The sequence below is a fragment of the Contarinia nasturtii genome, unplaced genomic scaffold (assembly GCF_009176525.2).
Source record: "Contarinia nasturtii isolate CC-2019 unplaced genomic scaffold, AAFC_CNas_1.1 Cnas_scaffold_695, whole genome shotgun sequence".
NCBI classification, from domain to species: Eukaryota; Metazoa; Arthropoda; class Insecta; order Diptera; family Cecidomyiidae; genus Contarinia; species Contarinia nasturtii.
In genome coordinates, this window is record NW_022198046.1 from 4,419,273 (window position 1) to 4,444,832 (window position 25,560).

At 33.1% G+C, this 25,560-nt stretch overlaps 4 protein-coding genes across 7 annotated transcripts; 1 reads left to right on the forward strand and 3 right to left on the reverse strand.

Moving 5' to 3' along the window:
• Nucleotides 1-52: 52 nt before the first annotated feature.
• Nucleotides 53-3,029, reverse strand: LOC116340795 (sprT-like domain-containing protein Spartan). The gene is made up of 5 exons (XM_031767460.1): nucleotides 2,840-3,029; nucleotides 2,423-2,740; nucleotides 1,267-2,114; nucleotides 913-1,193; nucleotides 53-832 (listed from the first exon to the last, which is right to left on the reverse strand). Exons 1-5 carry the CDS (start codon nucleotides 2,918-2,920, stop codon nucleotides 228-230), a joined length of 2,133 nt encoding a protein of 710 aa, XP_031623320.1. The 5' UTR covers nucleotides 2,921-3,029; the 3' UTR covers nucleotides 53-227.
• Nucleotides 3,030-6,357: 3,328 nt separating this feature from the next.
• Nucleotides 6,358-21,206, reverse strand: LOC116340700 (solute carrier family 66 member 2). 2 transcript variants are annotated; one of them, XM_031767326.1, is made up of 7 exons: nucleotides 20,002-21,206; nucleotides 19,308-19,813; nucleotides 10,123-10,259; nucleotides 9,463-9,618; nucleotides 7,645-7,809; nucleotides 7,378-7,532; nucleotides 6,358-7,298 (listed from the first exon to the last, which is right to left on the reverse strand). In XM_031767326.1, the coding sequence occupies exons 2-7, from the start codon at nucleotides 19,511-19,513 to the stop codon at nucleotides 7,215-7,217; spliced, it is 903 nt and encodes a 300-aa protein (XP_031623186.1). In that variant the 5' UTR covers nucleotides 19,514-19,813; nucleotides 20,002-21,206; the 3' UTR covers nucleotides 6,358-7,214. The 2 variants fall into 2 exon arrangements, with proteins under 2 accessions (XP_031623186.1, XP_031623187.1); XM_031767327.1 differs by lacking the exon at nucleotides 9,463-9,618.
• Nucleotides 21,207-21,716: 510 nt separating this feature from the next.
• On the forward strand, nucleotides 21,717-23,444 carry LOC116340701 (mitochondrial import inner membrane translocase subunit Tim21). 2 transcript variants are annotated; one of them, XM_031767329.1, is made up of 4 exons: nucleotides 21,717-21,822; nucleotides 22,541-22,911; nucleotides 22,986-23,168; nucleotides 23,229-23,444. In XM_031767329.1, the coding sequence occupies exons 2-4, from the start codon at nucleotides 22,552-22,554 to the stop codon at nucleotides 23,352-23,354; spliced, it is 669 nt and encodes a 222-aa protein (XP_031623189.1). In that variant the 5' UTR covers nucleotides 21,717-21,822; nucleotides 22,541-22,551; the 3' UTR covers nucleotides 23,355-23,444. The 2 variants fall into 2 exon arrangements, with proteins under 2 accessions (XP_031623189.1, XP_031623188.1); XM_031767328.1 differs by lacking the exon at nucleotides 21,717-21,822 and adding an exon at nucleotides 21,888-22,009.
• On the reverse strand, nucleotides 23,155-24,625 carry LOC116340699 (transmembrane protein 231). 2 transcript variants are annotated; one of them, XM_031767324.1, is made up of 4 exons: nucleotides 24,564-24,616; nucleotides 24,191-24,345; nucleotides 24,003-24,131; nucleotides 23,155-23,928 (listed from the first exon to the last, which is right to left on the reverse strand). In XM_031767324.1, exons 2-4 carry the CDS (start codon nucleotides 24,314-24,316, stop codon nucleotides 23,419-23,421), a joined length of 765 nt encoding a protein of 254 aa, XP_031623184.1. In that variant the 5' UTR covers nucleotides 24,317-24,345; nucleotides 24,564-24,616; the 3' UTR covers nucleotides 23,155-23,418. The 2 variants fall into 2 exon arrangements, with proteins under 2 accessions (XP_031623184.1, XP_031623183.1); XM_031767323.1 differs by having other exon boundaries at nucleotides 24,191-24,625.
• Nucleotides 24,626-25,560: the final 935 nt, after the last annotated feature.

The following is a 25,560-nucleotide window of genomic DNA, read 5'->3' on the forward strand; positions in this document are numbered from 1 at the left end:
TATATATATTAAATGAAAGTTTTACGAAAAACATTATTTAAAACGATTCATGTGCTTTATTTTTCTTCTTCGGTTTATTTTGTTTTGCAAAAGGATGATGAACTTTACAGAAAATATTGTTCTTTTCTAACGGTAATATATATATATGTATGAATGATTTAACGAGAATGTATTTAAGGCGATGATAGTATGATGAGCATCAATTGCTGACGTGGAGCTGCAGCATGTTAAGAGTTCATTTGTGATTGTAAGCACTCATCTAAATGCTGATTGATTTGATTGACATCGATTGGGACGTTGCACACAGGACATGGATGTTTTTCAGGTACGGGGACAGGTACGGAACTGCTGTTGCTTCCATCATCAAGTGTAATTGTTTCGATATCGTCGTTATCTCGTGAATGTTGTCTTATAACCGATGTTCGACGCTGACGCTCATCATTTGCCAATTCATTCATTATTCGATTATTGTATTCTCGCGACTCGTGTGTGTCGGTGTTCAAACGATCGATTTGCTCTTGGGTATAGCCTGCTTTTAGCAATAGTTCTCTTTCGCGTTCATTTGTCGAAGTTTGCGAAGACTGACTGGTCGATGGTTTTGCGTGATTCTTGTAAAATGGCATTGGTTTCGAATTATTGCCACGTTTTTTCGGATCAATTTTCACTGTAATTCCATTGCAGCCTTCCAGATGCGATGATAATTCATCCCTAGCCATTCGATCCTCACATATTGGACATTGAATTATTTCCATATTTGGATTACCAACATTCTCCGGATCTGACATGATAACGTTGTTGATATTGTTGAATTCAGTCATTAAAGTATCGGTATCTGAGTAAAGAAAAAAAAGCACATTAAAATTTATAATTTCAACTCATTTTGACACGACACAGACGTGCATTCAAACTAACCAAATAGATCGGAAATAACATTGTTATCGGTTAATAAATCTAAGCTTTCATTCATCGTGTCGTCGAACTCATCATCAATCATTTCGATATTTTCATCCTCTTCACCCAAATCATCCAGAAGTTCCATTTTGATTGTGACGTTTGGCTTTGCATCATGTGTGGCATCGCGTGCAACAGTATTGTTATCGACATCTGGTTGATAACCATCGTTGCTTCCATCATCTATCTCAATCACTTCATTTTTTACCGAATGAATTAGGATATCATCATCGATTTCTTCCCTAAATTCAGCGATGAAATTAATATAATAATTTTTCATTTTAATTTGATGATTTTTTTTTTATCATATCTTACCATGCACTCGACGCTTCCGTCACTTTTGTTTTGTTTTTTGTTTGTCTATGGTCGGTTGATGTTGACGCTTGATTCGCTGGTGGTTTATTGTCATTAAATTTATTTGCCCAAACATTGCGAATATTTTCCGATGGTGAGGCAGACGATAGTGATTTATTTGTTGTGGATCCGAGTTGAAAACCGCCCGAACTGAATGTCGGTCGTCGAATAACACTTGACTGTGAACCCGAATCATTTAAATCACGGAATCCAACAACATTTCGCAAATTACCACCAGCCGCTGCATCTGAAACGGTGCTCAGAACGCTGCCCGTATTTGAATTATCCGAAACAGTTGTGAACGTTCGATTTTTGGCAGTTGGTTTGAGTACGACGGTACCACCACCATTCATTTTTGTATATCCGCCACCTTTGGCCGTATTCGATGTTGTTTTCGGTTCATTTGTATTTGTTTGCGATGAATTTAACCAGTTGGTTATTTTTGGTAGGCGATTTTCATCAATTTTCGATTTCTTTGCTTTTGTCTTTGGCTCTGGTTCTGATACTTTATGGAATGTACCCCCACATGTTTCATGATGTTTTGCCCACCAATTATCATTTGGACCCGGTGCTCGATTCGATGTACGTTTGACCCAACCATAAAATGGCTTACGATGTTGACAAATGCCATTACATCGCCAAATGTGTGTCTTGTACAATGCAACTTCATCATGGAATGTATGATAGACGGTAATGTTTGTGCCAGCAACTCGATTTATCAATTCCATTTTTTCTTTGAATTTTGGCCCATGACCGCCATTTCCTTCACGGATATTTTTGATAAAGAGATCGGCATGTATCATTTCGTGCTATTTGAAAAATACAGAAAATAAATCAATCAATAAAAAAACCTATTTAACGGATTTTTTCGGACGACGTGTATGCTGACATAACAATGGTGTGAATGTTTGAAATGATTTAAAATGTTCATATTCATGGCTGTGATATTTTTTGTTTTTAGTTTAAATTCATTTCACACAATGACACCAGTGTTATGTCCATAATATAAACATCGTCCAAGCGAAGAGATGCGTTAAGTAGGTGCTACTTTCTTATTTACTGACTCAAACTGTCACATATAAACAGTGGACATACTATTCAACACAATTCGTCTTACCAGCATTGTTTGTATCAAATCCCGTCGGCTACGTAGTTTCAAAAGTGGTTCGCTGAGTCGAATGATAATTGATTTTCCCAAACCATTGCTGCGTTGATAGCAAATTCCCGCACATTGATACATGCGTTTACTCCATTCAAGTTCGACACATTGCAATTTGCCACCAAAAAATTTAATGTCAAACGCACCGAATAATGAATAGATGTCCGGAATCGGGTCAATCGTCTCCCATTCGGGATGAACAAGATTTTGAGTTGCATTCAAATTGTTATCATCGTATTCGTTCTTTCGTTTATTGGGACGATCTACCGTGGGCCACTAAATAACAATGGAAAGATTTGAAAAAGTGTATGCACCAAACACGTTTATGCAATAGTCAATAGCCAAAAAATAGCTCAATTTTAAAAGAAAACGTACCTCATTTGCTTCTGCTTCATCTAGCGCATCGAATTCATTTTGTAATTTCAATGCAAGAAGATAATCCTCGTCGTGTGACATTTTGGTTGAATTTAAATCATTCTCTCGGTGCTGGTGGTGATTGTGTTTGATGCAATTCGATTTGACGTAAACTTGTACAATTTATGAGGTTATGTCGGATGTTTGAAAACAAAACAAAAACATATCATGACACACGATTCGCGCAGAATTAAAGTTGCAAATATCACGCTAGATGGCGATTTTTTTGGCGCGAATCATTATAAACAAACAAATCAAGCATTGTTTGTACATATGAGATTTTAGATTTATCACTTGCCAAGAAAAAATGATACTCAATGAAAGACACATAGTTTGGTATAGTTTAATTTTCTTTTTAATGGTTTCATGTTGACTTGTTTTTGATATTACATAGGTTGCTACAATTTATTTTGAAGTTCTACAGAAAAATAGTTGGTTTTTGTTTTGTCTACGGTGTGATCTATAACAATAATAATTTTTTATGGATTTTATTGTGAAAATAGCAAAAATATATGTGTATGATTGATATATATCTCCTACTTCATGCATTTGTGTGTATATATTGCTGTTCACAATGTTCTGAATATGATTGTTGAATATATTTATGGTTTTTTAATGACTTTCCATTTAAAAACTATTTCATTCCATACATTTTTTTGTTTTGAAACACTGAAGACAATTCGATTTGATTCGATGTGACTTTACTTCATCAATTTCATCACTTTTTTTTTAATTCTCATATATAAAGTATTTTCCTTATGCAAAATTACATGCTTTCCATGGATATCGACAATAATTAATCAATCATTTCTATGGTCCTTGCTCATCTTAAGGCGTACAATTGTTCCATCTTATAATAGTTTTCTATGTAAAAATATACATTGTCAATAATGCTTAATAAATATATGTATAATAGAGACTTAAACATTTTGGAGAAAGAATTATATCTACATTTGTTAAATGTAGTGCGGATATATTGGTAAGACAACTAAAATCACATTACGATTGTTGCAATTGAATCAAAATTATTTGAACAGAAATTTCAAATTTAAATGAACAAAATTGTGCTGCAATTTTATCTATATATAAGGAAGAAATTAATTCGAAGCACTTAAGATCAGGCAAATTGTTTCATTTGTCATACATTTTTCCATCTTAATTCAAAACAATCTCAGGTGAATATGATTAATGATTATAATTATAAAGCGTGCAATAGATTCAAAAATGTCTTTTTTTTTTAATTTCACAAGCTAAATAGAATATATATTTAGATTTTTTATAGGAAATGTTCTACTAACAAGTGCATTTAGATTTTCAAAAAGGAATTTTGCATATGAACTGATTAAATGTCATAGTTTTTATACTGATTTTTTTCATCTAGTAATCTACGTGTGAAAATTGAACGTGATTAAAGTAGTAGTTGGGTTTTTTTTTCATGTAAATAAACGGAAAATTATCGGAAACAATGGAACATGAATTGAATGGCAGCGTTTTTATGAAATTTATAAAATGAAAAGCCGGTAAAACAATGTTCGGTTTGAAATCAACTTAAAACGAAAGAAGTAATAAAATTACATACAATATTAAATGACCAGAAACATGGAGTTTGAAGTGTTTTGCGATTTGTTTTCAAAACGAAATCCCACACGTATCACTTATTTTTCATATCAACGATTGGTTATCGCTTTTAAAATGTGTACGAATAACTGATATGATCTAGTAGAAGTGAATCTCGAATCTTAATATAATAGATGCATTCACATCAAAGTATATATTGCTCAATAGTAGAGTTAATCTCATTTGTGAATTGGTTTGTTTAATGTGGGTGTGTGTGTCTGTGTCTGTGTTAAGAATAAAACGTGATAGACGACTAATATAGCCGTCAGTTGAAGATCGTTGTTTCATTTTTCTAACTAAATGTTGTTTTGTTTTGTTTACGTCAAATAGAAATATAAACGACTGGCGGAAGAAATCTGAGTTTTAAGTCGAGTTTTTATCCTATACATAATAATAATAGTAAAATTGTAAATTAAATCGCCATCAAAATAGTAAATATACTTTACATAAAATCTTTTTTTTTGTTTAAATTTCGAAAAATAATAATATACACTTAAAAATTCCAATTCCCCCCCATCGTTTAAATAAATGCTCACATTTCATACATTCATGATTTTTCTTCACTCGCACCGACCATTTACAATTTTAAATTCGAAATACATATCATGCATATTGGGTGTATCGATTAATTTTAAAGGATTGATAAGAGATAGCGTAACCTGAAATTATGTGTAGCTTGACAGGTGAATCCAATTGCATTTTATATATGTGATATTTGCCAATCTAATTCAGAGCAGAAAGATTTATTTTTGACACAGTGTCATTATTTTCTGATCGATTCAAAATGAGTGATGAAAAAGTGTTTTTCTGTCTGGCCCTCCTTTGGTTTAATTTTTTCACTTTAAATAAAGTGATAATACATCTAAATGTTATAAAATGTTGCAGATGAAGAGACCTCTCAATCGCCACAGAGAATGACGAATTTGGTGAAAAAGAAGTGGTGAATTTGTTGGAAAACTGTGAACTCACCAAAAAAATTTGAATGATGGGCTATTGGCGTTTTTTATTCGATAAAGATGCATGAAAATGCATCAGAAAACATCAGAAGCATTAAATATATGCGAATCAATCGTTTTAAGACATTTATAATGAGGTAAGACCAAAGTAATTGTGTGCCACACCAGCTGAATCCAAAACTAGTTGTAAGACGTTTTTTCAAATTTTGCCACAATGTTTCAAAAATAGGAAATAAAGGAATCTTTGTATTGTATTATAACTGGAAGTGAAGAGGGCATCTGCTACGATAACCCCAGGCATAAAAATAAGGGTTGAATCCCACACAATCATCAAAAGCTACAGCATAGCAGGATTTTGAATGTTTCTCGGTAATGCTCATTATTTGGTGGGGATAAGGTGGTTTGGTGTATAATGAGCTGCTGAAACAGGGTGAAACAGTCACGGGGGATCGGCATCGATTACAACCAATACGTTTGAGCGGAGTACTGAGAGAAAAATTGAAAAAAACTGCGACAAGAAATAGTCGAAGGATTTATCAAAATTTGACATATTTCAAACATCGCAAAAAAAAGATAGGGGACTCTGGTCGGGATGAGCTTGATCAACCCACGTACTCTCCAGACCTGACTCCTTCTGATTACCACTTGTTCCGATCGATGAAAATCAGCCTGTTCGAAGAACACATTCAAAATTATGAAAAAGCGCGAAATTGGATCGATGAATGGATAGCTTCAAAAGATGAGGAATTCTTTCGACGCGGAATCGACAAGCTACCAAGAAGATGGGCGGAAGTCATAGCCAACGATGGGCAATACATTGGTTAAAAAATATTGTACAGTTGTTTTTAAATAAATGTATCTTTTCACACAAAAATCCTTTAAAATTAATCAATACACCCAATATATCAATTACAGTTCATCAGTGGATATTTAAGCCAATTGGAAGTGCCGTGACAAATGGCAAGATTCTGGTACAATGTTTTGTTGTTGGTTTAATATTCTCGAAAAATGATGTGAAACTCTAGCAAATAATAATAATAATAAATCAAATAGCCTGCCAATTTGTGGTTGATTGTGTCTTGGTTGAAAATCACATTCTACAGTATAATTTCATTGCTGCCGGATAATTTATCGAAACGTGGATGAATGACAATATTATTGCTGTCAATCGAATCCGTTTGCTTCCGTACGGTGGTCTTAATTTTTTGCTTGCCATTTATTGTATTTGTACAACGTGTGATGGTTTGTTGAATAAGCAAGTTAAGATCGATGGCTGGCCAAGTGACCAGCGTACCACTTCGTCATAAAGCCGTTTTAACATGTTCATCTTTTTCATTGTCATGATGCAATTGAATATCATTCTCTGATACCATTTCGTTGTCATAGTCGTCGTCGACTTGTTGTTCGTCGTCGTCGTCGCCTTTGGATGGAATGAACATTATATCAATTTTATGTGAATCTTTATCAATTGACGTATTGGCTTTTTCAAAATCGTCCGGCATTTCAATCGGTTTGGCTAATGATAATGAAGATTTGCGTGACGTCATCGATATGGTGTCACTGTGATTTTGTGGCTGAAGCTGAGTTAATTTATTATTTGGATCATGTGATTTGTCATCGGTTTCGCTTTTTGGATGAAGTGATATATGAATAATGTTTTTATCATTTTCATTTGAACTTGATTGATTTGCATTGCATTGGACATCGGTCGATGATTGTTGCGGTTGTTGTTGCTGCTGCTGAGCTTGATGGGGGGCAAATTGCTAGTCTCCTCGGTGCATATTTTGTGGTTCAGTATTTTTACGATACAATAATACTTGAAGTAAAATTGCCAAGTCCAAACTGACCTATTTTATCAAACCAAACGAATGAAAAAGCATTAAATAAACTTCAAAGATAAAGAAACACCTAAAAATAGTTGCTTACTTGTAAGGTACCGCAAATCCAAAACTGATTTGGCGCATTTCTGATGATAAAATATCCCGTTTTAAACATATCACCGACAGTCCACAGTAAAACCATCATTATGGACATGCCTTGCGTTGATTTATTTTTAAAATTTCGTAGAAATTGCGGCGCACCTGCGGAAAATATAAATAAATGTTTAAATTTATTGATTTTCTTCGGGAAGTTCCGACGAATCGTATAAGTGATTTTTACGAATAGGAGAATGGCATCCCCAGTTATACATACCTAACATGGCTTCTATGAATACAGCAAAGAATCCAACTGTTTCCATAAACTCTTTGAATGGCAGCATAAAGTATGTTATGATCGCTCCAACTAACCATAAAGCGAGCATAAAATCCAAATATGATTGGAAATCTGTCCATTGCCAAAAGTACTTTGGATCGAAATCTAAGTAAGGGAAAAGTATTGAATATCAATTATGTGATAGTCACAGGTGAATTCACATTTCAAAAAAATCAAAGGAAAGAAAAAAATTTCAACAAAAACTTCGTCACCTACAGACATTAGGTTTGAGCTATGGATATAGCGGATGCTATTCATAGGCGCTATGTAACTCCTTTTAATGCGTTTGTGCATGTTGTGCGTTATTTTCTACATCTCGAGAGAGCTCTCTCGTACTCACATTCAAATGTACAAAAGAATAGTAGGCTATCATATTCCTACTCAGTGTTACACACAGCACACGAATTAAATAGCGCCTATGAAATAGCAGCCACTATATGCATAGCTCGAGCCTCTGATAGTCAAATGTAAAAGAAAATTAATCAAACTCATAAATTGATCTGAAAATGCATGCAAGTGAACTGAATCAATTGATCAAACATTACATTTTAGCCCCAAGTAATTTTGAGGTCGATAAATAATGTAGTAAATCAGTGTTAATTGCCACGTTTCCATATAAAATATATATAGTAATAACCACCTTCCAGTGACATTTGATTCGAGTAACGTACAATCCAATTATCGAACAAATAATCAATAATTCAATTTCAATATGTTCTTGTATGACACAGTAATTGTGTTATGGCTTTTTTTCAGTTGGTGTCTATCAGCGCTTAACAGCGCGGGTCCTTTGGCGCCATTCACACAATATCAGATTATTGGCCAATAGCCACCCCATGATTTTGATCTAATAATTTATTCAGTTTACTTGACCAAGTTCAACTTAATCGACATACTTTTTTGTTATTTCTAAAAGCATTAACAGATTAAAATGAAAATGAAAAATTAATGCATTTAACCATCCAATTTTCATTGAAATTAATATTTAAAACGTTTAAATTGGAAAAGTTCTTATTGAGCAGTAATCATGCCTCCCCATGGCATTTTGTTCTTATTATTCATAAACATTGATGGCTTCATTTTCTTCAAAAGGTTACGTGCTTTGAATAAATTACGTTGATAATTCCCCAGATTACACTCTTTTTAAATGTCAAATTGTGACAATGTGTCAAGACCAAAAAAAACATACAAAACAATTTGTGCCATAAAACATGCACAAACTTAAACATCAACTGAAAGTAACGAAAGGGACATTTCAATTCTTTTTTTTCTCTTTAACGAGCAATTGAATAAATTTGCCCAAGAGGGCAGTCTTGAGAGAAGCAAACAATTGAGGAAAACAATGAAAAAAACAAACAAACTAAACTAATGAGATGATAAAAACACACACACGCGCAAACGTGAAATTTTTATATGGTCTAAAAATGCAGATGTTAATGGAATAACTATAATGAGTGAACAATTATTAAGTAACAACCATAAAACACTTAGGGGCACGAAGAAATGATATAAAGTCATATGTTCTACGAATGTAGTGCAACTATGGTTTTCAAACAATCAACACACAATAAAAATAGTAGACCAATAAAATGAAAACAAAAAAATGAAATGAAGAAGAAAAAAACTGCCGTTTTAGTGAATGCTAATGATGATGGTAGTGGTGGTGCTGAAGATGAAATCAGGCAGTGTGAAACATAAAAAACCAAACTATCTGCAATCGAAATGTGAAAAAAACAATTAATGATTGGGATCACATACCGCTTATGTAGTGTTTGTTTGGGTCACGTCTTCGCTTCTTTTTTTCATCGGTTGATGGTGACACTTTTTTGGTGCGTAAATCATCTTTAATACGAGCTGTCACAATATTTTCAACCCGATCCGGACAACAATTTGTGATATCTACTTGATTTATGTCTTTGTAGGTCAGATGAATCATATGAAACCAGCACAAATGCAAAAAAAAACCCATTAGAATTGAGAGACAGAGAAAGAGACAGAGAGAGAATCGACAAAAAAAGACAGTTGCAAAAAGGGTGTTGATGAGCGGTGTGCATTTTTGCTTTGATGTACACAACATTTCCGTTTTCCCATTACAACATGGAACATATTACGTCATACACATAGTCTGCATAGTCGTACTAATTTTTGTTGTTATTATGTGAGTGAGTGAACATTATAAGTAATTGGAACAAAGTCATTGGGGATAAAGCGTACATGTTTTTGAAGTTTTGTGAATTTCATTTGATTTTCGCCACGAATAACACACATTTCGAATGCAAAACAAACTTTAAAGTACTCAAGATAGAACTCGTTGATATTTGCTGATTAATTCGAAATCTTATCGTACAGAGTGGAAAATTGCATTTCGTTTAAGTGAATTATGAATGATATTGAATAATATTTTTTAAAGTAAATTACCTGTGAAGACTCGGTCTCGGCCTTTCAAAATCGAGTTATTCCGTCGCACTGTTACGCACAAATGAATCATAAGGAACATCGTCCCATTCATCACCAGAGACTGCACCAAGAGTGGAAGCTCAAATTTGGAATAAAACCTATTGTAACATAGAAAAAGAATATGAATTAATTAAGAACGAATTTACAATTGAATCAAATATTTTTTGCTCCGAATTTCATTTTGTTTAAAAAGAGTTGCATTCGCACGAAAAAGTGAATTTTCGTTGAATTTTAAGCATTGACGTCATTTAGTTCACATTTCATGTTGAAATGAACAAACCGTGCACAAAAACAGTAAAAGCCGATAATAAAATATTTATTTGAACCACTTTCAGAATACTCGAAGTCGGAGTTGAATTTAGCAAAATTAAGTAAAGCGAAAAATTAAAGAAAAGAAAGACTAAAGAAAAATTCCACAGTGGAATTTTGTGGTAAATGCAACATTAAATTTTGAAAATGTAACCTTTTCTACAGTACACTTTTTAAATCTCAAGAGCTTTTTGTATGTCGTTTAAGCGTTGAGAATATAAATAGCCAACAAAATCGCATTTTCTGGTGTTTCATGCTTACTTAGTATTTTTGTTTTGAACACAGCAAGCGGAAAGTTTACAAATTAAATTTGGATTTATTTTTTTATTTTTATTGAGTTTGCCTGTTTGCATATTGTATCGATGAAGCTAAATATGTGTGCAAAACATTTTAACGACGTTACAGTCTACAAAAGGCGTCGGATAATGATTTTTCATTAGAATTTATTGGTTTTCCGTTTGAAAGTTTTTCGCCTCAACAACAAAGCCAATGTCAAACTTATGACAACAGCGTGAAATGGTGAACGTAAATGCGAATGCATTTAGTGGTAAATTAAGATAGCACCAACATTTTATGCTCGAATCGTTTGTTGAAATTAGATACGTGCCCATTGAATGAGCCAGATTAACGTGATATTGATTATAATTCTGTTGGCATGTACCGCAGACAAATTGCGAAAATGGCATTTTATTTTAGTATCTATTTTAAGTGTGTGCCAACATAGACAGAGACAGACAGCTATCGATTTTTTACTAGCAAACTGAAACTATATTTTCTATGTATTTGTCGTATAGAAAATTATATTCTATACAGTTTAATCCAATCTTATTGCTTGATCATCCTAATTATATGTACTTTGTTATACCATTAAAATTTTATATTCGATTGCGAGGTGGAAAAGCTTTTGCTAAGCTTGCAATAGAAATGATGTTCTACATTCCAGCTGCGCAAAAATTCAATCCAAATAATGAGTAATTTAATATCATTGAATATGTAGCACACATAATGTACTAATCGTCGTTATTTTATTCATCAATTAATTACGGGAATTTCATCTGTGGCATTCGGAAATTGGTTTTCATAAACTGAAAGTATTCGGACGAATGGCAAATACTTTTGAAAAGTCGAGTTTTCATAACTCATCATGATTGAAGTGCACAACCAGATTTTCTCTGTCGAAAAGCGTCTTTCCATTTGAAATCTCCAAGCGAAAAACCAAAAAAAAAACCATAACAGCATGTACAAATTATATGATATGAAGTATTCATGTTAAAGAATGTTACTCAGTCAGAAAATCGACTGTTATTCGGTCTTTGAGAACGATAAATTAAACGAACAAAATTGCGCTTGACAAAAGCGACACGATGAAAAACATTTAAGAACTTTGTAAATTAGACCAATATGTAACTTGATATGCTCTCACCGCATCCATTGGTTGGTAGTGCTACAAGCGCACAAAATTCCATCACGAAGTATGTTAACCGATTTGTATCAAACAGCATTTGAACTGTTCATTTGCCGAAAATGAGTGTATATAAGCCATAAAGCCGTTTGCATTTTCATGATTCCCATTTGACTTGTGGTTTCTTGAATACCAACTCACGTGCACCCTTAAAATATTTTCAAACATTTGTTAACCAACACGCGCACACAGTTTGTTGCAACGACTTATTGGATTTAAAAAAAAAACCATTCAAAGTCTCTTCTGAATACACTGTTATGGACTTCGATATGTGAACAGAAAAAAATGTTATGATGTCATTTCTCAATTCAAGGTTCATTTATGCTCACTTCTTATTGCAATATAATGGATTTCAATTTGAAGTGATTGATGATGTATTTGAATATCGGAAATCAAATGTTATCTTGCAAATTCCCATCAGAGGTATTTTTACAAAAATATTTGGAATATTGAATTTACCCAGTGTATCACCGAGAGTGTAAACAGACCAAACATTTCAAAAATATTCACATGAGTTCAGCGCGAAATATTTGTCATCGCCACTTCTCGGTGTGGAATTTCTCTCTTTCTCTCTCTCTCTCTCTCTCTCTCTCTCTCTCTCTCTCTCCCTTTTTAATTTTTGGTAGCTCTTACAACGAAGTAGAAAATTCCATGTGACTTTGATAGCAAGCTAATGAGCAATAAAACATTTCTTTCTGTTCTGTGCAACTGAAATTAGTTCTGCGATAAAAAGGCCATAATTTGTGAGATTGAATGAAAAAAATGGTCTCATTTCAAAATATTCATTATCGTTTTCATTTGGTTTTTTATTTGTTCTGTCAGTATAATGTACGAGTCACTTTATGGAAGAATTTGACATGAATATTTTATAATTGTTGATAAGCATTATGAGAGTTGTATTCGTAATGCATAACCTTTATGTTCATTAACCATGTCACATTTCAAAACACTCGCTGAACTGAGCTCTTATGTAAAAATCAATGAATACAAGTATGATAATAACCGTTCGATATCAATTAAACAATTTAATTAATTTGTCGTTCATACTGCACACGGTGAAATAAAATGCACAATTTACGATTGAAACTGCCTTTTTTCACACAAATACCTAAATTGATAAACAATGTTTATTGGCCATTATTTACGGAATTATTACCGTTTGACACAATTTTTACGGAGCAATAATTCCATCAGCATCTAACAACCAAAAAGAGACACGTGTCAATTTCAATATTGTGTGCGAAAACAAAATAATTCTTTTAGCTGTTTCAATGTTTTTATGACTTCATCGTCAAATGCCGTTGTCTAACTAGATACTTTGACCTTGAGCACAACTGTTCGAATAACTTAGCAATCGATTCGAACACTTGGCATTTTCGCACAATAGAGTTCAGTGGTGCGAACAAGCGGTACGTTTTTCATACGATTTTTCATGCTGAACCGTACTCATTCAGAGGACTACATTGTTCAACTTTTTCTTTCTGTTTGTCAACGGTTTACGTCAGCATTTCTGACTCAGCAATTACCATTTTTCTACAACGAGAACAAAATTCATGCGTAAAAGAGACAATTTGCTAGACCAGGGTATTTATAAATATATCGGTATATGTATTGTCAAGGTCAAGAGCAAGACTCAGGCAAAAAAAAACAAAACGTTGGCACCAAATTTACATGCGTAGCAAATAAATCATCAGTCGTTCATAACATTGTTTCTATCTTCGCGTAAATTTAATGGCAAAAACTCTAATACGATTTTACCCCGAAACATTCGTGACTAGCACAACCATTTTATACTGTACACTAGATGCTTATTTTTTTCGACTCAGTTTCAAATTATGAAAATTGTGCACAAGAAAAAAGAAGTTTTCTGACAAAAAAAAAGCGTGGAAACGAAGTCGGTATGGAAATATGAATAAAAGATTAAAGTGCCAAGTCTCAACTGAAGGGCATTCATAAAATAATATAATCAGTTGTCTTTTTGTTCTCATTAAATGCACAGCGAGAGAGATTTTCTTATTGCTCATAAAAGTTACTCAATTTGAGTTTGTTCATGGTTTAGCATAAGCATCAGTTTCATCTTTTTTTCACAAATTAATCTTCAAACATTTATTCAAGTCAAGATCAAACATGTGATGATGTCATCTTATTTTCATGTATTTCACTTGAACAACCCCAATCGACGAAAATAACAGCTGAATTTCAGCTCAGATGGTTCTGAAACAAGGCATATTTCTATATGAGTATTCATAGGTTGCTCAAAGCTTGAATTTGTAACTCATTCGTCAAAATATGGAATATACGTTTGGGGTATTTTCTTCTTCTTCTTCGTTTTGCTTGACTGATTTATACGGTAAACGAAGGAGACTGATGAATACGGCTATAAATGTTCAAATATTATGGATTCATTGTGGAAACATTTGTAGCAAAATATTCATTTCTTCGCTAAGGTCACATATATATTCAACGGCACTGTTTATGTGCACTGAGTTGCGATTGAATTGAGCTCGAATAACCCGAAAAGTGTAGCCAATCATAATTCTTTTTCTCTCGACCCAATTGCAGTCGCTTTTATTTCACTGAATATCAATCCGAAATGAAAGTAGAACCAATAAATTCTTGGTCTTGATACATTTATGCCTACTCTCATGACGAAAAGAGTGCGGTCAACAAAAACCTGCATTGATACATACAGAAGGTCATCGGTTTGGCCGGAAATCATAACAGTTATGTTACTCGCCGTTAAAATTCTATTTAAAACACTATACTGGTAGAGATATATCTCTCAATTGCGAACAAACACATGAATTGTATCGCTACTAATACACATATTCTGTTTTTTATTTTGCGCATATGAACAAGTTTCAATGTTTCAAGTCGATATTTTGCTTGGGGCATTCTAATTAAAGTTATCATTCAATCGGAAAAACAACAACAATCCGATTGGAAAAGTAACCTTTGTCTACCAAAACTTTTTTCTTCTATTTCTATTGGCAATAATCTTCGCCGTTTTTTTGTTGCAATTTTCGCTTCAATTCACAGCCATTTTGTGATGTGATGGAATACATTTTCAAAGAGATTTTTTTTTTTTTTTGTTTATGCTTTTCTCATTTTAGCGTATGAATGCATATGCTTCAACTTAAAAATAGCCTTCGGTAAACCACACTCGACTCCGTTCATATGGGAAATTTATCATGTTAAAAACATACTCATCATCAACAAAACTGATAACAATGCCAAAGAATGTCAGATATAGAAATATGATGAGGGTAGCAAAAAGAGCTAAAAAGTGAACAGTCATTGAAGCAAAACAAAAAAATACAAAAAATAGAAAAAGCTATTTCATTTGAAGATAACCATTTCTATAACAATTATGGTCTAACAACGATCGCAATATCCTATATGTCAATGGTGTTGACACGATTGAAGTATGAGAGACAGCGAACGAGATTCATTTTTCGTTCTTTCAATTGGCGGGACTTGTTACAAGTGAATATCGGTTATATTTGCCAAAAAATGAAATTGTGCAACATTGGCTACATTGAATCACTGCAGAAAATGGCATGCGGTCAAAATACAGTACCGCAACCAACAAAAATATGAATGAAATACATTGTATCTCATTTTTTTTTAGTAAGAAATCAAGTCATGAATATCAGTTCTATTGCATAGTGTTCATTAACGAAGCAGGAACTTGTTTGTAGCCTGAAGAAATAACGCTAATGAATTTTATAAAGAAAAAATCTAAGTTTCGTGCACGAAATGTTGTTTTCATCCAATATATGACGCATTTATTTTGCATTGTAGTGACTACATGTGAGGTGTGCCGGTTTTGGGTTGCAATACATGAAATATTCACTGGACAACATACCACCATAAAACCGCTTGGGGTTTTAATGAAAATCGTTCACTTTCAATTGGATCAACATATCAGCGTTAGCAAATCTGCCGGCTCATTGTCTGAATTTAACCAGAATATTTGTATTAATCAACTTTGTCATTGTGGAATATTATTCTAGCGTGCGACTATGACGCAATGGATAAAAAATGCATTTCCAGTCACATGATTTTGAAACAATCTATTTAATATGATCTTTATTTAAATGAAATGTGAATTTTTAAAATTTCTCAGATATTGGAAATTAATTCAATAAAAATACATAGCAATGGAGCTGAGAAAAATTATTGCTCAGTAGTCACGCAAAAATATGTCGAAAAGTAACCTTTTTATGTACTAGAAAATGATTCGACACAGAAATTGTGCTGAATACCAAAAAAATTTCATTAATTCAATCAATTGTGTATCTTTGTTTTTATCGCAGTCGCCCAACAAAAAGACTGTACCAGAGAGAGAGAGAGAGAGAGAGAGAAAGGGGGAAGAGAGAAAGAGATAAAATTGTATGCATTTTGTCGCCATTCATTGATATCAAACAAATTAAAAGAACGAAACTGCCTGCAGATTGAATCAAATGAAATACAATGCCATTGTTCTGAATGGTTTGTTGTCCAAGCAACTTGACGACTCTTTTATCATAATACATCTCCCTTTCATTACGGTTAATACACGAATTTATCAATGTATACAAATAATCTGTGTAATATTTACATTGGTCGGTGCCCTGCATTATTTACAAGTGATTTTCTGGACACAACCGTAATACCATGTGCATATACTGTAAAGTGTGTCGGTTGGTAATAAAGGGTATTGTGTTTCAAAATCATTGTTTGCAATAATATGTACGGATCAAAATAATAATAAGAAAATATTTTGCACCCAGTGTTTTTTGTACACATTCGAACTTAGCGATAAGATAGCAATGCTTTCCAAGTACACAACATCAAAACTTTTATTTTTGCTGTACATTGAAATCTTATACGTCATTGTGACTTTTGTTCAACTTTGAACTAGTTCCATTTGCTTAGTTGGTGAACAGTTTCAGTATCTGTCGAGCAGCAACATGATTAGAGAATCGATACTCGATGAAATCAAACAAGCAAAACTATCAATTTCATTTTGTTCATCATTGGAATTTGTAATTTATAGATCGTCAAGCACATTGACTTTTTCTACAATACGATAACGATTGGTCTTTGACTCTTAACTTTCATAGGGATTTCCATTGCATAGAAACCCGTATTTCAATTCAATTTAATGAACCAAATGTTTTATGTAATCATCATTTCTCACATCAGAATAATGGATTTGATGAAAGGTGACGGTGTGACGTTAAAACACGACAAAGTGAGACACACACGTGCACGTATTGGAAATGACATGAAACCGCAACAATTCGTTATTTTTACAAGATTGGTCTTCCTCTCCAAATATTTAAATGAAATTAACATTTGATGAATTTGATTGTGATGGCATTTTTTTGTATATTAAGCCAACATGCACATAAATGGATGACTGTTTCACGAATGATAAATATCAGGCTGGACACAATGGAGAAAATGTCGAAAATAAATGAGTTGTCAGTTAAAAATGAATGTTACAAGCATATTGTTTCAAGTCACAGCATCCCCAGTAATTTTTTTTCACTACTAAATCCTCGTTCCATTGATTTTATTCGTGTCGAACTGAAAACGGGATACTACAAATTATTCAGCTTGCAATTATTTTACAACTTTTTTTCTACATTCCATTTTATTCATGTTAAATGGAATATTCCGCTGATTTTTCTTTTTTGCATCTATTCACGCTCCGTTTGCTCTTAGTTTGTATGAATCACACAGTGTGATAGAGCGAGAAAAATGGATGCCCAACAAATGGTGGAAAAATGATAGCTGCTGATGATGCTGTGCTCTGCATTGATTGAGTGTTGGAGAGTGAAAAAAAACCCTGCTGATAAGTAACATTCCTAAGGACATTCGCTGCACTGAAATCCAAATGTGCATATCCGATAAAGTGATTGCAAAAAAAGGAGTGGTATTTGTTGCCACAATAGTTCAAGAATGTTCTTGTTCAGTCGCAAACGACTGGCATCAGCTGCTAAAATAAAGCAGGTCAACTGTTGTTACATTGTGAACTTTTATTGTTCGATATATGAAATCGATGTAATCGTTGTCTGCAATATATCTTCAATTTGATTTTGGACAAATTGCGCATTCGCTTTGTTATTCAATTTTGTACTGAACGAAATGAATTGTCATCAATTTTTTTTGTGTATTTTTGTTTGGGCTACTGCAACCGCATGTTGACATTATTAAAAATACGAAAAACACTTGAGTGTAATCCACCTGGTGAAACGCTTTTAATTATACCCTTTGCATTGAATAAAATACACACAACTTAATCAAATATAAAGCTCAATCGCTTTATGGATCGCGTGCTCTTTTAGCGCTCCTGTTGGTTGATTGAAACAAAGTCGGTGGATTTTGTTTTTCATTTTGTTGCTTCTGTTTGCTTCTCATACACCCATGTCATGAACAGTTATGATATAAAAATAAAGTTACGACTCAAAGGGGGTCTGATTGAACGGAATTTATGTTAAAGACGTTTCGTATCAATTCAAAAGCAGTGAGAACTATTTTTAAATAGAAATTACACATTTTCCATGTCACTTTTTGTACCGTCCAACTTACTGACATAAATGTGATTTGGGATCATGCACTTTCATGTTGCTCTCTGTATACAAAACAAACATTGGTATAATGAACCATTTCGTGATACGTAATCATGCGACGCGCCTATTCTGTCGGCAAGGACGTCCGTTTATTATTACTTTCAGTTTTATATAGAAACATTCGCCGTATTGTTACGTATTAATATACATTATATACGCTTTTCAGTTTTCAACATGGTTTCATTTCGTATGGCAAATGCAAATTTTATAGTATGCAAATTTTGCAGAAAACTAGGTTTTTGAAATTTTGCGAATATGATTTATACACACGCAACTTGCGCATTACAAAACCAATCCCATTGATGCAAACATACTGCATACGCTGTGTGATGACATTATTCTAACAGGATGCGTATTAACGCCATACCAAAAAATACACACAAGCATATCAGCAACGATTTGGTACTTCTAAAAATGGGTGGTGTTATCACAATGGTTTAATTTAAACCAAAACAAAAAATTGTCAATTGGTTGATAACAATAAATATCACATTAGCCCAGATATTCGTATGTGTGTGATTTGAAGCAGACATTCTATTGTTTCGCTTCAAAGCACAAAACAATTCATTTAATCAATTTGACATCGTCTATGATATCGAGTATGAATGAAAATGATGTCATCTCATAAAAATATACACGCGCATTTGTTTGAATCGCATTTAATGTCGGAGATGAGCCTTTACAATGCTAACAGAACGTGATACAGTGATGGATAAAAGAAAAACAAACACAACGGATAATAATGAACTTACCAAAATAAAATGCGCAAAGTGTTTGCGACGAGGAGTGTGAGACAGACCAAAAGCGAAAAACCATCCGCATCTTGGGTTTGTTTAATTTGCAGGTATTGTGGTATGTATGGTATTGCTCCACCAAAAATCATAGCCAATGCAGCTGCTCCGCTTCCAATGCGGGACATATGAAGTTTCAATTCATCGCTGATAATCCAGTCTTCCATTTTTCTACAGGCTACAAGTTTTTATTACACGTGATAATAAACAAAAATGATTATCGATAAAATTGTGATTGCTTTGTTTTCGGTCGGTGTGTGTGTGCACGCCTTTCAACCAATGATTTATTTCTATCGGATGGTGGAACCAAAGACGTGTTCGTTTTGTTGTGCGTGACGTTTTCTTTTTTTGTTTTGTTTATCTCAGTGTTAAATTGGAGTAATTTTTCGTGTGTGACTTTGGCTAAACGGAAGATATCACTTGGAGCTGTACTGAGCTGTTATCGTGTTGACCTTTTTTTACGTAATCTGTAAACAAAACATATGTAGAATCTTTAATGGCAAACATTTTGGTGTGAATATCATTCATTCGGCGAATGAAATTGTTAGCATAACGATTAAAATGCCGATCGTGTTTTATGTGTTTGTTTTTTGAAAGTAAACCAAAATCGTTCAAGGTTAATGTTAATGTAGGAGTTTCATTAAATTTTGCTCACCTAATGACATATTGCCATAAAATTAAAATTAACAGAACAGATGATAAGACTTTCCAGACGATCCGATCCGAAAAACTTGACTATAAATACAACATCTGCATGGTTGTAAGCATTCAATTGGACAATTGTACGTGATCGTAAAATTTCACAATTCACACTAAAGATACGATTTATTTCAGATTGAAATCAAAGAGATTTTATGGCGAATGGAACAGACGCCTCAATAACCAAGATGTAAATGATTTTCGCACTCTGTGCAAGTCGATTCTTTGTTGCGTCTGTGAATTTTTTTTTTCTTCTGTTGTGTATATTCAAATTTCGCTTTCAATTAAACGAAGCTGTAGTCGTATTTCAATAACATTCGACCGAACGAAGAACAAAAACAAAATCACTGTTGTGTAAACAACCTAAACACGTTTTTTTGTGCGCAATTCACAAAGCAAAGGAAATATCATTTGCTGTTGATGGTAATTATACACATGCTTCTTTTTCAATTCAAAAAATGATTCGTTTCTTTTCAAATTGTGAATAATAAATTGGGAGCGTGTCACTTTTGGAAGAGAGATGGTGCAAATAATTGAAGCACTAAAATGTGGCAGAAGACTGAGTTGCAAATATATTCACACACAAGTAAAATTGTGAAGTTTTTTTTTTCAGTTGATTTCAGAGCTGGATCCGTGTTGTTTTTGATGATTTCTTGTCATAGAATTTGTCATGCACCAATTCTTTCTGCGTTACGATTTTTGAAAGATATCTTTTAAAATGGTTGCTATATTTTCTCAAAAGATATTGTAAATCGGTAAGTTTGATGCTCCTTGTGCATAACTATAATCGGATTATGGCTCCACCACATCCTCACGGGTATTATTGTAATACGTGTGCATTTTGTTTGCTATTTTATTTGCTTTCATTTGTCGTAATATGATCACAATTCTTATACCAAATGCACACTTCAATCAGTCTCTGACTCACAATGACGCGACCGTTTGTTTGTCAAATTTACATTACACACAATAGTAAAAAAATATTTTTTTTTTCTTTTGAAACGAATAATCATCAACTTTTTACTTCAAATTCTTGCATAAATATTTGTCTTTTTATCTCTGTTTGATTTCTATACTCTTTTTCTAAACTCCTCTTTACTATCGTTTACGTTCTTAGAAACGTCGACGGTTTCAATTCGCAAAAACACCATACGATGCGACGTCGGATGCACAACTGAAAGCCACGGTGAAAAATTAGATTCAGTCAACTACTCGCTTATATATATGCCAATGGCAACTGTATGCAATGTATTTACATGTATTCTATCATGTTCAATATGTATTGTGCATACATATAGAACACATGGTGCCTTGCACTGACGCTTCAGTTAAACACATAGAAACCGCTTCAATGTATACGCTATAAACACATTGACACATTGAATATGTGTGTATATGTGATTGCGACGGTGACGTTCGCTTGCTTTGACTTATTATATGTCAAAATTGTGGATGGTTTCTTTTTTATTCTGCACATTGACCAAATTGATTTGAATCAATTTGAATTTATTTTTAAATCAGACTGTTTAAACCATCAAATTATATCTATTAAATATTTTTCTGATAAGACAGAGTGGTGAAAATTAATCTAATAGAACTAAATGGAAATAATTGATAATATCGTCTTCAAGCAGATCGTCATATTTAGTTCATTTATGCAAATAAAAATAGAATAAAATGATTTCCAAGTAAAAAAGATTTGCAAAAAAATTCAATTCAAAACAAAAACAAAAAACACTGTGAATTCGTCAACTATTGCGCGATAAAAAGTACTCACGTAAGTAAACGATTTTTTGTTTGAAAATGGTACAATTATCGAACCCTGCTACCTGCACAAATACTTATTCACATTTGATGTGTTCATTGCTGCCTATTTTGATAAACGCCGCATAAAGTGTAAAAAGTCGCACAAGAGAATTTTTTAATTGTTTAAAAATTGGTAATTTAAAGTCACATCTACCAAGGTAAGATTTATTTTTTTTTTTTACCGAAACTCAACAATAGAATAAATTGATTACGTAAAATATTGGTGTGAAATAAGTCCAATAAGATTTTTTGACTGAATGTGGTGATATTAAAACACAAAATGTTCATTCAAAAATATTTTGAACACAAATCGGATATTTCGGCAGAGATCGATCGATTTCAAATGCTGTTCATTTCCAATGGGTGTGCCATGAGTTGCCATTAATTTGATGATTTTGTGGAAATTCAATGATAATAAACGGAAATCATTTGTGTGCTTTGCTAATGGCAAACGTATTGTCATTAAGCGTTAATGCCCCGATTGACTTTATTCATTCAATGTAGCCTCAGTGGCTGAAACAAATGTTGGGGGCGTGTTACATTCAAGTGGCCTTTTAAAAACTGGCTTTTTGAACTTAAATCAATAACCATAAGCTAATCAGTTGAATTTTCCACACCCGAAAAGCAGCAAATTGAAAATGATACCAAGTAAAAGGATTTGTTTTTAATTGATTTGTTTATCGTTACAGAAACTAATCACATGATGTCCATTTTATTTGTACGAAATCTCAGTAAATTCCGTCAATGTCATCACATAAATTCAATTCTAAAATTAACATCAAGACCATTGGCCATATCATCAGTCACATATCAAAAGAGAAAAGTTCAAAGTGACAATGCTATAACAACGTCAAATGCCAGCGATCGAACGGATATTTCCACAGATGTTCGGCCGCTCGGTGAACGAATCAAAGAGAATACAAAAACGGCAAGTTATTTTGGTGTTATTATGTTTGGGATTGGCGTGACTGGCATTATTATGTTTGTTGTATTCAGAGAGCTATTTTCATCGGGCAGTGCAAATAATGTTTATTCGGATGCATTAAGCGCGTGTATTAATGTAAGTTGATAAGAGGGGGGCCAAATTGAATTTCATCAAAACTAACATTCTAATGTGTATGTGATTGATTGCAGGACACACGTATACAAGATGCACTGGGAAATCCAATTAAAGGTTATGGCGAAGAGACACGACGAAGGCGGCGCCAACATGTGGCCCATTCCATTTATGAGCGAAATGGAAAGCAATTCATTCGAATGCAATTTTATATTCAGGGAATCCGAAACAAAGCCACCGTTCATTTAGAAAAAGAATTGGTTTGTTTTTATTTCAATTTTATGCTTAAATATATAGTAATTCAATTTGCTTTTTTTTAGAATTCAAATCGCTATCGATATTTATTCGTGCAATTAGACCACTATCCCCGTGAAACAATCATCTTGGAAGATAATCGCTTAAGTATCGACGGATCGGTCGCATCACAGTCTTTGGATAGTTTGTAGTTTCTTGTTGAATCATTAAAATATGTTGAACATGTACCGAAACGTTCTGGATTTCATCAGTTAATCAATAAATTTTTTTCCACGGTATAATCTCCCATGCTCGAATCATTTGCCTTGAAAATATGTAATTCTTCAGTTTTTCCATCAAGTACGCGCACACCAGAAATATCGATAGATAGATAATCCAGATTTGACCCAATTGTTGCCAAAATGATGTACGATATCGGCCGGACATTTCATCGATATGGACATCAATATTCAATGTAACATCATTCGATGGTATTCGATTCCAATGTATAACTGGCATCTGATCAACGGTCATATATGCTGGATTATTTTTCAACTTTTTGCGAATGTTAACCATTTCATAGTCTCGGATAATTGTACTATTTTCGGGTATGATGTCATGATAGAAATGTGATTTGAGGTGTCGCAAAAAGAATGGACAATGGAATCCGGTGCGTTGAATCAATTTTAGATGCGATTCCATATATATTTCTCCCGTTCGAAAGTTCGATGGCACTTGCATTTGCTGAAGTATTACTGCCGCCGGAATTTGCAAATGGCATTGTCGCTTTAAAAAAAAAAAAACAGAAATAATTTAAAATAATTAATAATAAATTTTCACACCGAAAATTATCTGCTTACATTAAATTTGGCATCAAACTCGAGGTATAAGTTGAAATTATCTAGCACATATCCTTTTGGTGGATTGAACGTAAGTTGAAGTGTCATTTGATCGCTGCGATAGTCGAAATCCGAGTCTCTTTCCCAAAACTAATAAAAATAATTGTCTCTTACTATAAATATGAGCGGACACTATTCAAACTACATACCTTAATCATAGAACACTCGGAAAAATCTTGAAATAGTTCATTCAAAAATGCATATGAGCTACATGTGGTGACAGTTGATTCGTATGAATTGCTATCGTCGATATTTGAAGGACGATACTCGGCCATAAAAATGTATTTATATTGAAATCGCACATCTGGATGTTCGTATATCATTTTATATTGCGACCAAATATCGTTGAACATATAAAATGCAATGAAAAACGGAAAAATCACAGTAAAAATTGTGGCTAATAGCACAAATGCAAATGCCTGAGAACAAATTGTATGTTTATAGTGAATGTAAGCATTTCGTTTGTGTAATGTCAGTAGTTTCATGATGAAATGTTTAAAATTGAGTTTAGAAAATCCTCACAAGTACAAATATTTACTATTTATTTTAAATGTTTCACTTTTCGTTGAGCCAGCGTGCTGTACCGTACTGTATAAAACCGCGTTATTTACTTGATTTGTTTTGATAGCCGTTGCCTAGCAATCAGTCCGCTGGGTGCGTTCCAACGCACATATTGACTGGACTTTTACTCAATTGCGCGTCCATATTTACATTCACATCAAAATCGTTTAGAAAATAGATAAATCAAACGGTATTTTTTATTTAATTTCTTTTTTTTATTTTATTTTATCAATTTTTAAATGAACATTTTTTTCTGCGCTCTTATCAACTGACTAAATAAGTTTTTCTAAATAAGACAATTTCGCTTTGTAATTTTTTTTGTATAAGTTTAGTTTACAATTTTGGTAGTGATGCGTCGTGCGAACAGATTTATTGGATGTTTTTTCTGGGCGAAAGAAATGTATGTGCACCTATTTTAAGACTTAATGTATTTCTCTTCGTCTAATAAGTAAATAAGAACTATTCAAACAATAGTCCCTTCTCACGAAAAACAGATGCAATATTTGTCATTTGTTTCTTTATTTCGGCCTCCGCCGGCCAAATTTTATCCAGCGATTTTTTTTAACGATAAAACCATATTTCTACGTTCTATCGTTTTTATCTTTGTCGTTTTCGAACATATGCATGGTATACATTTTTTTCTTCTTCTCATTTTGATGAATTATATAGCAATTAAGTTAAAATTACTTAATTCTACAAAGCGATATTTTTATATTCTAATAGAAATTGCTTAATTGAGTTTTACTAAATTTATGTATTGTGAATAAAAACTCTCAATATACTTTTGAGAGTTTTGTGTTACTTCATTTTTTCTATTTGAAATTCGATTTCTAAATCATATTGCTGACACATGCAACTGTCACAACTACAAATTACAAAATACCAATTTCTCATTTTATAAATAGATATAATATATGCCAATTTCTGTATATTCTATAACTATCATATTTTTTTTCTC

Bases quoted from the DNA above. Each gene is read 5' to 3' on its own strand.
- LOC116340795 (XM_031767460.1), bottom strand. From the start codon at position 2,920: ATGTCACACGACGAGGATTATCTTCTTGCATTGAAATTACAAAATGAA. The intron at 2,741-2,839 runs GTACGTTTTCTT...ATTGTTATTTAG, and splicing joins ATGAAGCAGAAGCAAATGAG to TGGCCCACGGTAGATCGTCC. The intron at 833-912 runs GTTAGTTTGAAT...TTCTTTACTCAG, and splicing joins TGTTATTTCCGATCTATTTG to ATACCGATACTTTAATGACT.
- LOC116340700 (XM_031767326.1), bottom strand. From the start codon at position 19,513: ATGGAAGACTGGATTATCAGCGATGAATTGAAACTTCATATGTCCCGC. The intron at 7,810-9,462 runs GTATGTGATCCC...TCCCTTACTTAG, and splicing joins AAACAAACACTACATAAGCG to ATTTCGATCCAAAGTACTTT. The intron at 7,533-7,644 runs GTATGTATAACT...TATTTTCCGCAG, and splicing joins ATTCATAGAAGCCATGTTAG to GTGCGCCGCAATTTCTACGA.
- LOC116340701 (XM_031767329.1), top strand. From the start codon at position 22,552: ATGATGTCCATTTTATTTGTACGAAATCTCAGTAAATTCCGTCAATGT. The intron at 22,912-22,985 runs GTAAGTTGATAA...GATTGATTGCAG, and splicing joins CATTAAGCGCGTGTATTAAT to GACACACGTATACAAGATGC. The intron at 23,169-23,228 runs GTTTGTTTTTAT...GCTTTTTTTTAG, and splicing joins TTCATTTAGAAAAAGAATTG to AATTCAAATCGCTATCGATA.
- LOC116340699 (XM_031767323.1), bottom strand. From the start codon at position 24,526: ATGAAACTACTGACATTACACAAACGAAATGCTTACATTCACTATAAA. The intron at 24,132-24,190 runs GTATGTAGTTTG...TATTTTTATTAG, and splicing joins CCGAGTGTTCTATGATTAAG to TTTTGGGAAAGAGACTCGGA. The intron at 23,929-24,002 runs GTAAGCAGATAA...TTTTTTTTAAAG, and splicing joins AGTTTGATGCCAAATTTAAT to CGACAATGCCATTTGCAAAT.